The following is a 17,475-nucleotide window of genomic DNA, read 5'->3' as shown; positions in this document are numbered from 1 at the left end:
ACTGATTTCAAATCCAACACTAGTATCCTGTATTTAAGTAGCATTTTATAGCTTATTGCAGAGCAGGTATACTACATCTATTTTACAAACAAGGAAATCAAGAGACAGGGCAAGTTAAATGACTTTCACAAATAGTAAATGGCAAGCAAGGCTACAATACTTAGAACTAAACCTACAGACTTATATAGCTCTTACACTAAAAACTTAGGTCAGTATTGGTATACAACTTTTCAGGTATCTAATGGTTAAATCTACAAGGCACTGTTTTCTTATAAAAGTAGAGGTAACATGATTTAGCTCAAGGGTTGTTCTGAGGAGCAAATAAAATGTTTGTAAAGCACACAGCATAATGCCTAGCACAATGGTTAGGCCTGCTGCCCCCACTCACCATGACAAAGTTTTCTCTTTCCCAGGCTTGATAACTTCAATCCTTACAGCACTGAACATCACTTTAAATGATAAAACTTTCAGATGGTTTAGGCAAATTTATTTCTACAGTAGAAGCATTTATTTCAGTTATAAAAAAATAACACTATTTCAAAGTCAGGGTAACTACAGAGAAGTAAATTTTTTCCTTGTCTACCCCTATTCAAATACCACATATGGTTTCAAGCTATTCTTTAATTAAAAAAGAACCAACACAGGATCAAGGTAGTGCCTATCAATGTAAGAAATGCCTTAAAGCTATGTATCAGGCCCAGAAATCAGAAAACACAAAGTGATATAGTGCAGAAATTCTCAAACTTTAGTGTGCATCAGAATCACCTTGATGGTTTGTTAAAAAAAATTGCTGGGACCCGACTCTAATGTGATTCAATAGATCTGGAAGGGGATCTAAGAACTTCTATTGCTGAGCAAGTTCCCAGGTGAAGCTGATGCTGCTGGTATGGGAAACCACACTTTGAAGACGACCATCTAATGAAAATACTTCTATTCCTTTTCTCTTTTTTCAGTGAATTTCATGGTCACAAAAGTTATGGAAATAATGAAAGACCTCACTCTCAGGTTTAGGATGAGAATGTATTAACTCTAGGGTGGCTTATCCACCATCTCCAGAGAACTAAATCATAACTTGATTGTGGAAAAAGCACCTTCAGAGGACTGAAGGCACATCACCAGGCTAAGCAAGCCTTGGTTTCTCAGAGTAAGTAACAACGGGACTGAACATTACAATCTTTGTTCCTTAGGGAAGGGCGAATACAATATATACTACAATGACATGAGGTTACTTCTCTGGGCCTCGCAATCAAGAATAATAGGTACTACTCTCAAGAACTGTTCTACAGATTGGGTCAGTGTGTGATAAGTGCTCCTGCCAACCCAAAATGCGCAACGACAACCATTATTTCACCATCATTTGATGCAGAAGAAATTCTCTCCTCCCCCAACTCCCAAATAGCTATTATTCATTTTAAAAGTCGGACAATAACTCGCTGGGTTCAAACTCATAGACTGCTGGTACTGTTTTTTACCAAAAAAAACAAAACCCACTGGTGTCAGTTTCAACTCATAGTGACCCCATAGGAGAGTGTAGAACTGCCCGATAGAGTTTCCAAGGAGCGCCTGGTGGATTCGAACTGCCAACCTCTTGGTTAGCGGCCGTAGCACTTAACCACTACGCCACCAGGGTTTCCCCATTTTTTACACTGGTTCAATTTTTAACAGCCTCAACCACTCACTGCTTAAGATTTTAGAACATGGTTGAACTGACAATTTTTTTTTTTTTAATCATAAATAAGACAATGGATTCAAAGGACCTAAAGCTTTAAAACTATGTTTTGCTTACAAACCATCAATAGCTAGATGAATAAACTTGTTTTCAAAGTGTCTCACTGTAGGACAATCTCTGATATTCCCAGTATTGTTTTCTGAATCTCAGAAGGCTATTTATAGATGGACACAAGGGAATAAAATATGTATAATCTTCATCACTTTCTATATTCAATATTCTACAAAGTAATGTTTCATAGTTCAAGTTTTTGGCTATTTAAGTACCTACCCACATAAATATCTTAGGTTTTAAATATTCTGACACTGTAAAACAAAGCTTTAGAGATGCACATTCTAGTTAGGATTTGGTTTCTCAACCTCAGCACTATGGACACTTTGGATTAGCTAATTCTTTATCCATTAAATGGTAGTTAACAGCTCCCCTCCCAGTTGTGACAATGTCTCTATACACTGCCAAATGTCTCCTAGGGAGCAAAACCACCCCCAGTTGAGAACCACTGGACTAGAATTTTAGATTAACGTAATTGTAAACTCCGCACAGATTATACAAGGCTATGTGATGTTACTAAGAGTACAGCACAATAGTTTCTGCTATAAAGTTTATGCTAGGGCACATATAGTTTTTACATATGCTACTTAGGCATTCATTACTCACATACAATCATCTTTTTCCTATTGAAAACACTGACATTATACAGGGGAAAAAAAAAACTAATCCCGCAATCATCTGGATATTATTGGATATAGAGAAAAACCCACAATCACCTTGATATTATTGGATACAGAGAAAAATCTAAGATTTACAAACATTTGCTAAACGAAGACCTAGAATATTCACTGCAAGTGTCCTTCCTTCTGAATTCGAAGTCTCTCTTTCTCTACTTGTAAGCGTTCCTTTTCAATCTGCAGCTTCTCGGATTCAAACTTCAAAAACTGCAGCCTATCTTTTTCCAATTGCAAGCGTTCTCGCTCAAGTTTTAACTTCTCCGTTTCTATGTCCTGTGGTTGAAGCACGGACTTTTCTGCTGGGCCAAGTTCACTTTCCAAGGATGGTTTCTCTGAATTGACTATCTGTAACCTCAATTTCTCTCTTTCAATCTGCAGCCGCTCCTTCTCCAGCTGAAGTCGCTCGTGCTCCATGTCTAAATGCCGCAGCCTCTCCTTCTCAATCTGTAGGCGTTCCTTCTCTACCTGCAGTCTTTCAGCCTCAATATCCAGTCGTCGTTTTTCCAACTCTAGTTTCTGTTTCTCTATGTTTACAAGCAAATGGGGCTCATCATACGATCTAGATGGTGTTGAGTTAAGGGTAAAAAACTCATCAATGTGAGGGAAATCAGGAAGTTCATTTTCCCTCCTGGAATCTGGTATGACGGATGACAACATTTCTTCTTCCTCTTCAATCTCAAACTAAAACAAAAGAAAACAGTGATTTTTCCATAATTAATTCTACTTCATGGCTGTCTATTTTTCTAAATGTTTCTGAAAAGCATTCTCTATGGTTGGAGCACACAAAATAATTTACTTGAATTTTAGGAAATAATTTTCCCTCATGTCACTAACTCATACAATCAAAATAAGTGGATTTAGGTGAGGGGAAAGGGATTAATGTTGTAAAGAGAAAAAAAAAAGGAATAACCTCATTCTGTGCTATCTTTAAGTTAGCGTGAAAATTGGGGGAACTTCTTTACTGTTCGTGAACTATAGTTCCCTCATCAGAATTGAAGAAGAAAGCAAAAAGAGGGCTCACAGGTTAATACTTACTTCAGGACTCTGTGGGTCCCTTTCCTCCTCTTCCACTTTGACCTCAGTTAAGGATCCACCTGCATCCCTGAAATCTGCCACATTCTGCCAATCAAAATTTGCATCATTTCGGAATCCAATCTTTTCATCTATCTCTTCAGTGAGAGAGTCATCTAAATCGGATGTGGGGAGAGGAAAGCCAGAACCAACTAGCTTAATGTTTGCCTTCATTCTCTTTCTCTTCATAAGTGCTCGCCAGTCCAGGTACCGTCTTTTCACCTCCGTCCCCGTCCTCTGCTCTCCTTCTCCTACAGCATTCACGCACTGCGCAATCTCTTCCCAAGCCATTCGCTTCATCACATTAATTGTTGTATTTAGCTGCTTGGAAAAAATAACTTCTTTCCTTTTTGTAATTTCTTTCAAAAGGGTCTGTGTTTCTTGAACACTGAAATTGCTTTTCCTTTTTCTTTTCAATTGCTTCATCTTTCTAACTTAAATGCAGTTTCTACAGTTAAGAGAAGATGTGAAAAGAATTTGATGAATGCTTAAAAAGTACAAAAACCAGGGACAATCCCTTGTTGGCACTTTGTTTAAATCACTGTTTTCTCTTCATCTAACAGTGCAGGCAGGCTGGATAATTCCTAAAGGAAAAAAAGTAAAATCAATCAATCGACCTGCAATTTCTGCTACATATTTCAAGTCACTAAGCAATGTAGAAAACTTAAAAAAAAAAAACAAAAATCCTTGAAATATGGTTTGTCTACTTCTCCACCGCAACCTAAGCTACCATCTTCTCTTACCTGGGCTGTTGGGTTCCTAACTGATGGCCAGTATTAACATTCACTCTCTTTTGCTTAAAAAGAGCCTATGGTTGCAAAGCCCTTGCCTTTCCAGCCAGACTTAAAGCTTTTCAATGGTTTTCCATTCTTCTTAAGATAAAAACCAAACCAAAACTAAACCCAATACCGTTGAGTCAACTGGAACTCATACCAACCCTATAAGACAGGATACAACTGCCTCATAGGGCTTCCAAGGTTGAAATCTTTACAGGTGCAGATGGCCACATCTATTTCCCACGGAGAGGCTGATAGGTTTGAAACACAGACCTTTCAGCTGGCAACTGAGCACTTAACCACTGCATCACCAGGGCAGAACTCCTCAATTTGGCTCTAGCAGGCTGTCATGGTCTAGTCCTCCCTACTTCTCTAGTTTCTTCCCCCACCATCCTCCCCAATTCACCCTCTTTACTCCAACTACACTGGTCTTCTTTCAGTTACCCATTAAGGTCAAGCTCTTTCCTTTTTCACAGCCTTTGGTCTTTTCCTCTGCTTAGAAGTGGACTGCTCCCTTCTTGGCCTACTTAATTCCTCCTTATCCTTCAGCATTGGTTTTTTTTTTTTTTTATCCTTCAGCTTGCAGCTTAACCATCTCTTCCTCAGCAAAGCCTTTCCAGATGAGTCAAAGTACTCTACTGGAAGAACTGTAGTCCTTTTCCTGGTCTTAACTTTACATGTGTGCTAACAAATACTTAAGAATCTTTCTCTTTCCTACTTCCATACAAGTTTCATGAAGGCAGGAAAGTTTCTGAAAACCATCATTTCCCTAAAACTACCAGAGTTTTTGGCAGATAGGAGGCACACCATAAATACTTGTTGAATGAAATGAATAAGTCCATTTGCCAAAAGAACTGTTAGTTTGAAGTATCAAAAAGAAAAACAATTAAACTCAATTCTGTAAAACAATTTTAGAGGCGCACTAAAAAACTGGGCTGGAATATCTAAAACATTCAGAAACAAATTTAAGACAATGTAATCTGATCAAAGAAATAACAACTACCTACGTTTTACTATGGAAACCCTGATGGTGTAATGGATAAGAGCTAGACTGCTAATCAAAAGGTCAGCAGTTCTAATCCACCAGGCACTCCTTGGAAATTCTATGGGGCAGTTCTACTCTGTCCTATAGGGTTGCTATGAGTTGGAATCCACTCGACCGCTATAGGGTTGGTTTTTTGGTTTTGTGTTTTACTATGTTACAAGTTTGGAAACCCTGGAGGCACAGTGGTTAAGTGCTACGGCTGCTAACCAAAAGGTCAGCAGTTCAAATCTGCCAGGCGCTCCTTGGAAACTCTATGGGGAAGTTCTACTCTGTCCTATAGGGTCGCTATGAGTCGGAATCGACTTGACGGCAGAGGGTTTGGGTTATGTTACAAGTTAAATCTCATTTTTAGGTTAAACCTACATAGAAACCTTTTAAGTTTGGAATGAAATTTTCTGAAACAGTGAAAATATTGTAAAGATATGACAAATCTAAAGGGTGACATAAAAACGGTAATTTTTTTTTTCTAGCTACCCTATTATTTAATTGGTTAAAGAAAATGACCACCAATTAAAATAGAAAAAAAAAAAAAAACCTAAGAAACTCCTAAACCTTTGGAAAATTAGTGCACATTTCATTGTTTGGCCTTGTTATTCTCTCAATACTCACCATACCCTCCCCTCTCTCAAACTAAATCATTAAACAGAACCCCAAATACCAAACAAAACAAGATTAGATGGTGTATTTGTTTCTAATGAGTGCTTTTAATTAGAGGTCTATCTTTGAAGAATTTCTCAACAGAGCTTGGTCATGTTCTGGGCCATTTTAATTTTATGCTTGAGATCATGATATAGGCAAGAAATTGTACTTGGGTCTCCCTGAAATGAATGTAAAACTACTCATTTGCCAAAACTTTAAATTTCTGAGTACGAAAGATCCTCTTATAAGCATTTCTTTTAGATGGAGATAGTATATATCTCCAATTTCCAGAAGGCTTTCATGTTGTTAGATCATCAAAAAGGGTGTACCTTGAACTTGTTTGAAAGGCAAATTTTTCAGGGCTGGGTCCCATCAATCTGTGCTTCAACAAACTCTCCAGATGATTCTAAAGTATGCTAAAGTTTGTGAACCATTGTGCTAGATCCACACCAGTAAAACAGATGCTTCACACACTTGACTCTCCCACCCTGAATTCAAGTCTTACACAAGTGCATCTGACTGGTGGAGTCCAAAGCACATCCAAAATTCTCTTTGCAAAAGGTCTGGGAAATAAAGATTTTCTGCTATCTAGCCTTCGCATCATGGAAAGTTATCAATGAGTTAATTTGGAGGTTGAAACGGGTGTTGAATGAGTCAAGGAGTCTCTTCTAAATGCGGAAAACAAAATCATCTACTGAAATGTCCTCGTGCCTAACACAGTGTGCAGCACATGGTCCTTTATAAATGTTAGATCAACTGAATAGAAAAGTGGGAAAGAAGTTAAAGTTAAAAACTAAGTAATTGAAAATAAGGGCTTAGAAAGAGTTAAGGGATATACACACACACACACACATATATATATAAACCATGTTTTCTGATTCCAAATAACTCATTGATTGCTGCTACAGAGCTGACTCCACCCCCTCCCCCCCTCCCCAGCCACACACACAAAAACACAAAATAAAAGAGTGGGATGATACTGCTAAGGTCCCTTCCAGTTCTTTCACTATATGACCATAAACATGTCCTGCCAATACAAACACTACCATATATCCATTAAGTTCCAGGCCCTGTCATTTAATTCCCACCACAGCATTATATGGGAAGCACCAGTATTTCTATTCAGAAAATAAGATTCAGAGAGGTCAAATAATTTGTACAACACTACACAGTGAGTTGGAAACCCTGGTGGCGTAGTGGTTAAGAGTTCGGCTGCTAATTAAAAGGTTAGCAGTTTGAATCCACCAGGCGCTCCCTGGAAACCGTATGGGGCAGTTCTGCCCTGGTTCTGTAGGGTCGCTATGAGTTAGAATTGACTCAATGGCAACGGGTTTGCTTTTGATGTTTTACACAGCCAGTTAAATGACAGGACTTAAGTCCAGGGTCCTTTATGCCATGTGCTCCTTCTACTTTATTTCAGGTTATAACTAAGTCTTAGAAATGTGTTCCTAATGTAAATTACTTTTTAATTTTATTGTGCTTTAAGTGAAAGTTTACAGTGCAAATTAGTTTCTCATTTAAAGATATATACACAAATTGATTTGTGACATTGGTTGCAATCCATTCGTCCAATTTCCTTCTCTTCCCGCCGTCTCACATTTGCTTTGGGGCAGGTATTGTCCGTTTGGTCTCATATACTTGATTGAACTAAGAAGGCATTCCTCACATGTGTTATTGTTTTATAGGCCTGTTTAATCTTTGGCTGAAAGGTGGACCTCAGGAGTGGCTTCAGTTCTGAGTTAGCAGGGTACCCAGGGGCCATAGTCTGAGATTGGGGCGGGGGGGGGGCTAACGTAAAATTTAAGATGTCTTTTAGGAGATTTTCAAAAGAGACATTCTTATTTATGTGGAAGGTTTAGATGAAGTCCTGTATACAGAAACACTTCTCAAAGCTTCAACCAGTTCCATTTAATTTTATCATGTCTGACAATTTAAAATCTTATTAATGTGAAAAATGCTTCTCTGGTACTTCACTGTATAAACAGTACCTTCTATTGAAGCAAAAATACAGCAATTAAGGCTAAATTTAATCAGGAGATGTACAAAAGTCTTATCTGGTATTGTTAGAGTCTTTTCTTTTTAGAACTAAAAAGTGGATGCTAATTCCCTATTTTAAAACTTTAATAACAAAACATCTTTTATTACTGTTCTCTGAACTTTTTTTTAATAATTTTTATTAAAGTGAAAGTGAAAGTTTACAAATCAAGTCAGTCTGTCACATATAAGCTTATACACACCTTACTACATACTCCCATTTACTCTCCCCCTAATGAGTCAGCCCGCTCCCTCCTTCCAGTCTCTCCTTTCGTGACCATTTTGCCAGTTTCTAACCCTCTCTACCCTCCCATCTCTCTCTGAACTTTTATATTTTTTCTTTTCAAGTTCTCAGTAATCTTTGTTCTACTGACTTTGTATGGACCTAATAAGAAAGCCAAAAATATGCCCAGTACCAAATCCTTTTGTTTGTAATCACTCATGTGAACTAACCATCTCCTGAACTGTCAAATGCTGCTGAAATGCAGGTCAGAGGAAACTAAAACTTCAAAAGAGCAGGAAACAAACTCATCAAAAAAAAAAAAACACTCAATTTCACATAACCACAAAAAAGTGCGAAATATGAAAAACAAAACAAAAAAACAAAAGACTGCAAGCAAATTATTTTTAAAGTAGGCCTTCAAAATTTCTCAAGAGACCTTTAATGATAAAATTGAAATCCACCAAATCAGTGGATGTGGTCAGCTGTAGCACTTTTGGTCTTGTCCTAGGCATATCCTACCCTTATAGTCAAATGCAACCCTTCTGTCACCAGGATATAAACAAAAGGTATTTATAAATTGTGACATCATCAAAAGGTAGTGTAGTGTAGTGTTATGAGCACAGATTCTGAAGTCAGACTGCCTAGGTTGAAATCCTGGCTCTGCCACTTCCTGGCTGTGTGATCACAGGCAAGTTATTCAACCTTTCTCACTTTGCACTTTCATCTGTAAAGTGAAATAACAATGTTTCATCATAAAGATGCTATAAGGATTATAAATCCATTAATTAAGCATATGGAGTCCCTGAATAGCACAGTTAAATGCTTGGCTACTAACCAAAAGGTTGGTGGTTTGAGTCCACCCAGAGGTACCCTGGAACAAAGGAGGCCTGATGATCTCCTTCTGAAAGATCACAGAAATTGAAAGCCCTATGGGGTACAGTTCTACCTTGAAACTCATGGGGCTGCCATGAGTTAGAACTGAGTCAAAAGCAATGGGTTTGGTTTTTTTGTGTATGTGTGTGAAGAAGTGGATAGCAATAAACCAAGCAGTAATCAAAACGGTTACTTGTGGGGGGAGGAGGAGGAAGCACAGTGGAGGGGATTAGGAAGCGAGACACCTACAAATGTACCTTGTATTATAATTTGACTTTAGAACTATGTAAAATGTTCTACAAAAATTTAAAAAGTCAATCTAAGGAAAAGCAATCCCTAAATATCAATAATAGAAACAAATCTAGCTATATCAAGTTCGTAGCATAACCACAGAGTGGTATTCGAAAGTCACAAAGTGATTTTACAACAGCAAGCATTTTCAGTTCACATGCCTAATAGGATCTAGCCTAAGAACAAAAAGAACTGCAAAGAAATCATAAACTGCAATCAAGTCTTACTGCTAGTGGTAATACTGGCAGTTATTTTCAAAAAATTACATAAAAACATTGTAAGATAAGTCAAACAAGTAATGACAATAACATAATATTAAGAAACAAGACTTTGGGTTTAAGAAGAAACAGTTTTTTTAAGTTAAAAATCTTATAATTTTACATTTGAATTAGAAATATTGGTATGAACATAGTTCATTTTCTTTCTCTTAAAACACTTAGATTTCCTAGCTCTTTCCACTGAAAAGGCCTAGAAGCAATGACAACTAGGTAACAATGAGCACTCTAGTGGCCAGACTATAAATATAAGCTCTCTTGCACTGGGTTGTTTTTTTTTTTTTTTTTGTGGTAAAAGAGGTCAAGCTCCTTGGAAGAATGGCTAATTCTAGGTCTGGAGCAGAAAAGAGTAAATAAAATAAACTTCAGCTGTCTTGTGTCAGAAAGCAAGGAAGCAATCAGACTAAAGAGGTCATGTCAAAAGAGCTCAGGAGGTGAGTTTGAAGAACTTCAACTAGCCAATAATGGTATAACTTGAGGTGACAAAAAAATTAACTGCAATGGATTAAAACACAAATAAGCATTTAAAAAAAAAAAAAAGCCTCACTCAATATCCTTAAAGGTTGCTGCACCAACCAATATTCTGAAAACCAGTAAACAGATGTAAAGAATCTAGCATTTATCTTGCCTTTCCTGGATGGAAACTCTGGTGTAGTGGTGAAGTGCTACGTAGGCAGTTCGAATCCACGAGGCACTCCTTGGAAACTCTATCGGGCAGTTCTACTCTGTCCTATAGGGTCGCTCTGAGTCAGAATCGACTTGACAGCAGTGGGTTTGGTTTCTGGTTTGGTTTCCTGAATGAATTATATTCAGGGTAAAGAGAGTTGATGAGGGAAATATCTTTATAGAAGAATTCTATCTAGAAGGAATGATGGAAATGATTATCCTTTACTGGTCGGAAGCAGGAATGGTATGTAGTTCACTTACATAACCCTTGTTAAGATTATGTACCACCAATGGCGTACTGTCATTATTACTGGGCAACTTTTTTCAAGGATGAGAATGAAGTTTCTAGATACTATAGTAAGACAGAATTAAGAGGTCTGAAAAAAATGAGACGTAAATTCTGGCGCGCGCACACACAAAGGTAAATTCATTAAGCCATTCAGGGAAAAAAGCATCACAACTCTATAAACTTCCCCACATACGGGTCCTCTTTAAATGTGACTTCTGCCCCCGCTATGTCGTTATAGAAGATTCACTTCCCTACCAAACAGGATGCAGATACTCCTTCCCTAAAACTGTGGTAGGTGAATAACCGAAGTTTACTTATGGGTCGCCTGCTGTCAGATTAATAAACAACCGAGGACCCTTCACCTCTCCGCCGCCCCTCTGGGACAACTGGGAAGAATCGCGAAAACCTGGATTCCCAGGGAGGCCACCTCAGAGCTAGGGGCGCGCACCTGATTCGGCCAGAGCGATGCGGCTACACCTGTTGGGAGTCGGGGCAACCTGGAAAGAGGCTTCCCACTCTAGATGGGAAGTCAGAGTTGGGGACTGAGTGCTCAGAAACTTCCGCAGGCTTCTCTCAGCGGCTTGGGCCCTCCTCAGTCAGGCGACCGCCGCGCGCGGCGCTTCGCCCGAGTGTAGTAGCACCGCTCCGCCGCAGAGCCAGGGCCAAGGGGGCGACGGCCGGGCTGCCACTTGCCGCTAACCCCGCCAGGAGCCCCCCCGCTGCGAGGGCACCCACCGTCCTCCGAACTGGCACCTCCCGCCACCGCCTCCCTGGCGGCCTCTTTCCGGGCGAAACAACTCACCTGTGACCCTGGCCGCACCGCCGCACCGTCGCCTCTAAGCGGAGGAGAAAAAAAGATGCTTCACTTATTCCCCGCCCACCAACTTCATCCGTTCCTGTCCCTCCAACCTATTGGCTGGCACAGCTGCCGCTCGCTTGATGCAGCTCGTCCATTGGCTTGGAGGGTATTGCCATCTGGCTAAGAGCCCGCCCCAGGCTTGGCTCACAATGGGAATCGAGTCCCAAACCGGTTCCGGGTTAGTGCTCTGGAATTCCGCCCCCTTGTGATTTGCGGCCTCCGTCTCTGCGCCCAGTCTTTGGCGAGCGGCTCTGTCCGTCAAGAAGACTCTTGGAAAGGATTGGCCCCTAGCAATATGCTTGGTGCGCTTTTCTGCCGGATTGGGCCACTGGCTGCTCCATCTCCAAAGTCTACACCTCTCCTTGACCCTCACCAGTGATGGGTCAAGAGAAATTTGGGAGCCTTGTTTAGTTCCAGTCAGTCTGTAGCCCAGCATCACGTTCCATTTAATCAACTGCGGCCAAGTTTGGCCTCGCACCATCCCTCCGAGATTGCCCTTTCCAAAGGTTAACAGTGACTTCCTATGGCCAAATCTCAGTTCTCACCTTACTGGACTCCTCAAAAAACATTTGACTTGTTGACCCTTTCTTGGTTTTGTTTCCAAATATGCTGCTGTCTGGTTTTCCTTCTTCTCACTCCTCTACTTCACCGCCATTTGCGGCTGCCTCTTTTCTCTGCCTTCTCAAGGTCCTGTGTTACTAATGGATCTGCCTTCCCACTGCCTCTGGTCAGGCCTCTATTGACTCTCACCTAAATTCCATCAGCAGTCTCCAAGTGGTCTCCCAGTGTCAGTCACGTCTGCCCTACTGTATACCATTCTTCACGCTGTAGCCAAGGTGAGCTACTTAAAGTTCTTTATCGGAATCTCACTTGTGATAATGTACAAATTCCTTACAATGCTTAGAAAACACTGAAAGATGATGGGGCCCTTGCTTTTCCTGAGGCTTCATTTGTCATCAACATTTTTCCCTTCTCTCTTCCTTTCTCCCTATCCCAATCCCTTTACTTCTTTCAGTTTCTAGACTTGAAAGTGGCCTTGGGATTTTGTTTGCATTGATGGGTATTTTTCCCCTATCTGCAAAGATTTCCCCTTGTTTCCTCCCTGCTATGCCTAGGGTTCATTTTAGAGGTCACTTTCTGAAAGAAGCAGTCCTTTCTGTCCATTCACTCCACCTTCATTTCCAAGTTTTCCCTCCAATGTAGACTTGCTAGGTAAAAGGACACTCAGTTAAATCTGAACTTCACGTAAACTATGAATTATTTTTAGTGTAAGTATTTTCCATCCAATATTTGGTGTCCTGTATTTTCATTTGCTAAAGCTGGCAACCCTGCTACAATGTGCTCCAGTCACAGCCTGTACCTTTCCTCTGACAGCACCTGTGAGTGGGTCTGTCCCCATCACTATTTTAATTTCTTTGCCTAGTACAGTGACTAGAGGATGATAAAAGCCATTGCTTTTATCATTCTGACTTATAGTGACCCTATAGGACAGAGTAGAGCTGCCCCACAGGGTTTCCAAGGAGCGCCTGGTGGATTTGAACTGCTGACGTTTTGGTTAGCAGCCGTAGCACTTAACCACTATACCATCAGGGTTTCCAGAGCATGATAGGCACTCAGAAAAAATACTTGGTAAATAATATTCTAGGTAAATGGTAAATCTTTGTTGAATATTCCTGGAGGAACTCTCTTCTATAAAATGGGAAGTATTTATAAAATATGCTCTTTGAAATGAAAGGACGAGTTTAGTCTTACGTATTTTTACTTTATCTCTGTCAAAGAAGCATGTCTATACTTTTACCTAAGTAGAATTAAAAAAAAAAAGTTTTTGTTGTTTTGGAGGAAAATAGGGGAATTTGTATTTTATAAGTTTGGGGATTTTTGTCTTTGTTTTGTGGTGGATGTTTTTTGGATAAGTGCAATAAGAAAGTAAGAAAACAACTCATCCCCATTATGACCAGACACTTTCTCTCTGTCTCATTCCAGAGTCTGTCCACCTCTTGGGCCCCTTTACTTAACTCAGTAACAGGGAAAAGACTTAGAATGGGCCAGTAAGTACTAAGAACCTCTGCTTTCATAACACAAACTGTTTAAGCTTCCCCCAGTTAACCTCACTCTCCTTGCTGGTTGCAGGGACTTTTCCGGATACCTTCTCAGCTATTTCTTCTCAGCCATGTCTTGTCTGATACAGTGTGGACCAGTAAGGGAGAGATTGAAGATAACCCAAACTGCCCAATATTTTAGTATCTAATTACCAACCTGATATTTGTTCACTGATTTGAATGTTAACATTAATTTCAGTCTAGAGGTTTGATCCAAAGGTGACTACAGGCTTATTCCAGAACTGTGCTGTCCACTACGGTAGTCTAGCCATATATGGCTACTGAGTCCTTGAAATGTGACTAGTGCAATGAGAAACTGGATTTTAAATGTGTTTCATCTTAATTTGAAAACTGGTACTTGATTCAGTTATTAGATAACATCTAACTCTGTGTGGAAGACTCAGATTATGTGAATCTAATTTTTCAACTGTAAACTTTTGAAATCTAAATACAGACCGAGTATTTCTGATAAAAATTTAGTGTTTAAAATTGAGATATGCTTGTAAGCATAAGTACACACAAGATTTTGAAGATATATTATGAAAGAATATAAAATATGTCATTAATTTTCTATTGATTACATGTTGAAATTAAACTATTGTCTTAGTTATCTAGTGCTGCTTTAACAGAAATACCACAAGTGGATGGCTTTAACAAACACGTTTATTCTGTCATAGTCCAGTAGGCTAGAAGTCCGAATTCAGGGTGCCAGCTCCAGGGGAAGGCTTTCTTTCTCTATCGACTCTGGAGGAAGGTCCTTGTCATCAATCTTCCTGTGGTCTAGGAGCTTCTCTGTGCAGGAACCTCGTGTCCAAAGGACCTGCTCTGCTCCTGGCACTGCGTTCTTGGTGATAGGAGATTCCCCGTCTCTCTGCTGGCTTCTGTCTTTTATATCTCAATAGAGATTGGCATAAGACACAGTCTAATCTTGTAGATCTCATCAACGTAACTGCCACTAATCCATTTCATTAACATCATAGTGACAGGATTACAACACACAGGAAAATCACATCAGATGACAAAATGGTGGACAATCACACAATACTGGGAATCATGGCCTAACCAAGATGACAAATATTTTGGGGGACAACTATGTTGCAGAATTGAGTTAAATAAAATATATTACTAAAATTAATTTTGCCTGTTTCTTTTTACTTCTTTGAAAGTGGCTACTAGAAAATGTACTATTATATATGTGATGCCATTGTATTTTTATTGCACCATGCTCTTCTAGAATATGCCTGGCCAGAGCTTACCAAAAATCTCAGAATGGGAATATAATGATTAACTAAAATATTTCTATTTTATTCCTTATTGTGCAGCAAAAGGGAAAGGGAAAAATAATTTCCTCCACTCCCCTTCAAATGCAGTCTAGTTAAGAAAAAATTAAGCCAGTGAACACATGGTGCATAACCCATAGCATATAACAGGAACTACATTTACTGCATCAACCTGTTTTCAGTCTCCCTTTTTTGCCTTTGCACATGCTGTTTCCTCTTCTTGCAATGTCTTGCTCCCTCCTTTTCTTGTAGGTATGACATATTCTTAATCTCCTTCAAAATCTACTCTTCTCTGCCTATTCTAGAACTGAGTGACGTTTCCTTTTTCATAAGAGTTCTGTAAGTATATGTATTCAACTATACTCAGATATTACACTGAATTGCTATTATTTGTGCGTATGACATCTTTCCTTCTTGTCTGAATTCTTTGGCCCTTGTATTGCCAGCACCTAGCACAGTAACTGGTACCTAGTGAAAAAATATGCTGAAATGAACCGAATACTAGGTAGGATGAAACTCATTCTGTTTTGTCTTCTGTGGTACTCCAACAGATTGCTTACAATTTTCATCATCTATTAGGTAAATCATAATGGTTGGAAAATGGCATTAAAACTCTTTAACAGCAAACTTTGTGTTTTCTAAAAAATTTACGTTGAATAGAAAACCAGTATGGCTTCTAGAGAAAATGTTGCAATTTTTTTCCTTTAGATTTTGTTTGTTTCCTGTATACCTGGGGAATAGGAAATGTTAGGACACTAGCTATTTAAAAATGTTAATCATTTTAGCATGAGGCAGGGATGGCAGATTTTAAGTTGCAGAGGTCAGTCTGGTATCAATTCTTGAAAAATCGAAGGATTCCTCACAGCCCAACCAGCATAAACTGTGATTAGGTTGCCATTTTTACTTTTTAATCTGTGATTAGGTTAGCCAAACTTTTGTTTGTACTAGAATAGCCTATGAAAGAATAGGCCAATGATTATTAGGAGACTCGTTAACAATCCTCAAAAAAAAAAAAAAAACTTGCATCTTCATTCCAGTGCACTTACATGGAGTCGTCCATTGAAGAAACAAATCAATTGCAAATCTGTGTTTGCAGTTTGGAACATGTGCCCTGGTCACTTTGAATTTGGAGCTCATTTTTGAAATAGTTTTTGACATATATACATTTATAATATATCTTGCCTTATTGGCAGTCAAAAAGGCCTTTTGCGAAACAACAATTTCAGCAGTTCTGAAGGACAACCACCCCTTTCTTTGAGTCCCCCACAGAATAAATTTTATTTATGTAAAATAGCCTATATTTTAAAACAACCCATCCCAAATATACCCCGTATACTTAGTGAAAATTGACCTAGCTGGTTTGCATGGTGTATCAACGAAAAGAATAGATGCATAAGTTCCATTGTAGTAGTAAAGATTAATCATACTGTTTTCCAATTGAGAAATTACTGTGACTTTTTGTCATCTCTTGGTTGTGTTTGTGCCTGTGCATTCTTGACTTCCTTTTATGAGAATTTCACAGTTTTTCAAAGTCAGAAGCTTTTGATTCGCTGGCCAGTTCTCTTTTTCCTCAAATCATTTAAAAAATTGTTATTGGATAATATGTGCCAAGCACTGTGCTAAGGACTTCACATACAATAATCTGTTTAATCATTATAACAACTCTATGCTGAAAGTCAGCTATTATTAGTCACTTTTTTAGATGAGGAAACTGAGGCAAAAAGATAACTATCACAAAATTCTCTTTCTTGCTAGTCATATATATTCCTTTGAACGGTAGCCTTAGTCCGTGAATCCGTCGTTGGTTAGCAGCTGACTGAAAGCTCTTTTGCCCACATTGTCACTGCTTTTACTTCACTTCCTTACCAATTTCCATGGAATACCTTCTCCTAAACACCACAGTCTGTGTTGCCTATGGGCAAGGTTTGTTTCTTTGTTTATTCCTATCCAAATTATTTGTCTTTGGGGAGTGAAAGAGGCTGTGAACAATAAATAATAACAGTAACACAAATATAAACGGGGCCCATAGTTTGCCTACAAAACTTGTCTTTGGTTAGTCATTTTATTTTTCATCTTTTTAGAGGCAGGAGTCTGATTCTTGGCATCATAACTTGAGTTATTCAAATATAGAAGGAGTACCTATAAATGCTCTTCTGACTAGAAAAAGCAGATGAGATACATAAAAAGTGGGATAAAAAGCATTTTACAAGATCCAGGTATAGAGTACCTGTTATGGATTGAAATGTGTCCCTCAAAAATGTGTATCAATTTGGCTAGGCCATGATTCCCAGTATTGTGTGATTGTCCACCATTTTGTCATCTGATGTGATTTTCCTGTGTGTTATAAATCCTGCCTCTATGATGTTAATGAGGCAGGATTAGAGGCAGTTATGTCAATGAGACAAGACTCATTCTACAAATTGGCTTGTGTCTTAAGCCAATCTCTTTTGAGGTATAAAAGAGAGAAGCCAGCAGAGAGACATGGGAACCTCATATCACCAAGAAACAAGAGCCAGGAGAATAGTGCATCCTTTGGATCTGGGGTCCCTGCACTGAGAAGCTCCTTGACCAGGAAGGATCGATGATAAGGACCTTCCT

The 17,475-nt window shown here is 39.1% G+C and overlaps 1 protein-coding gene across 2 annotated transcripts; it reads right to left on the bottom strand.

Annotated features, from left to right (window-relative positions):
• Positions 1 to 472: 472 nt before the first annotated feature.
• MSANTD4 (Myb/SANT DNA binding domain containing 4 with coiled-coils) lies at positions 473 to 11,515 on the bottom strand. Of its 2 annotated transcripts, none has more exons than XM_049889443.1 (3): positions 11,442 to 11,515; positions 3,493 to 4,112; positions 473 to 3,138 (listed from the first exon to the last, which is right to left on the bottom strand). In XM_049889443.1, the coding sequence occupies exons 2-3, from the start codon at positions 3,952 to 3,954 to the stop codon at positions 2,566 to 2,568; spliced, it is 1,035 nt and encodes a 344-aa protein (XP_049745400.1). In that variant the 5' UTR covers positions 3,955 to 4,112; positions 11,442 to 11,515; the 3' UTR covers positions 473 to 2,565. The 2 variants fall into 2 exon arrangements, with proteins under 2 accessions (XP_049745400.1, XP_049745399.1); XM_049889442.1 differs by lacking the exon at positions 11,442 to 11,515 and adding an exon at positions 11,375 to 11,417.
• Between the last annotated feature and the right edge of the window lie 5,960 nt (positions 11,516 to 17,475).

Source organism: Elephas maximus, chromosome 7, assembly GCF_024166365.1.
Source record: "Elephas maximus indicus isolate mEleMax1 chromosome 7, mEleMax1 primary haplotype, whole genome shotgun sequence".
Classification (NCBI taxonomy): domain Eukaryota; kingdom Metazoa; phylum Chordata; class Mammalia; order Proboscidea; family Elephantidae; genus Elephas; species Elephas maximus.
This window is presented reverse-complemented; position numbering and strand designations above follow the sequence as displayed.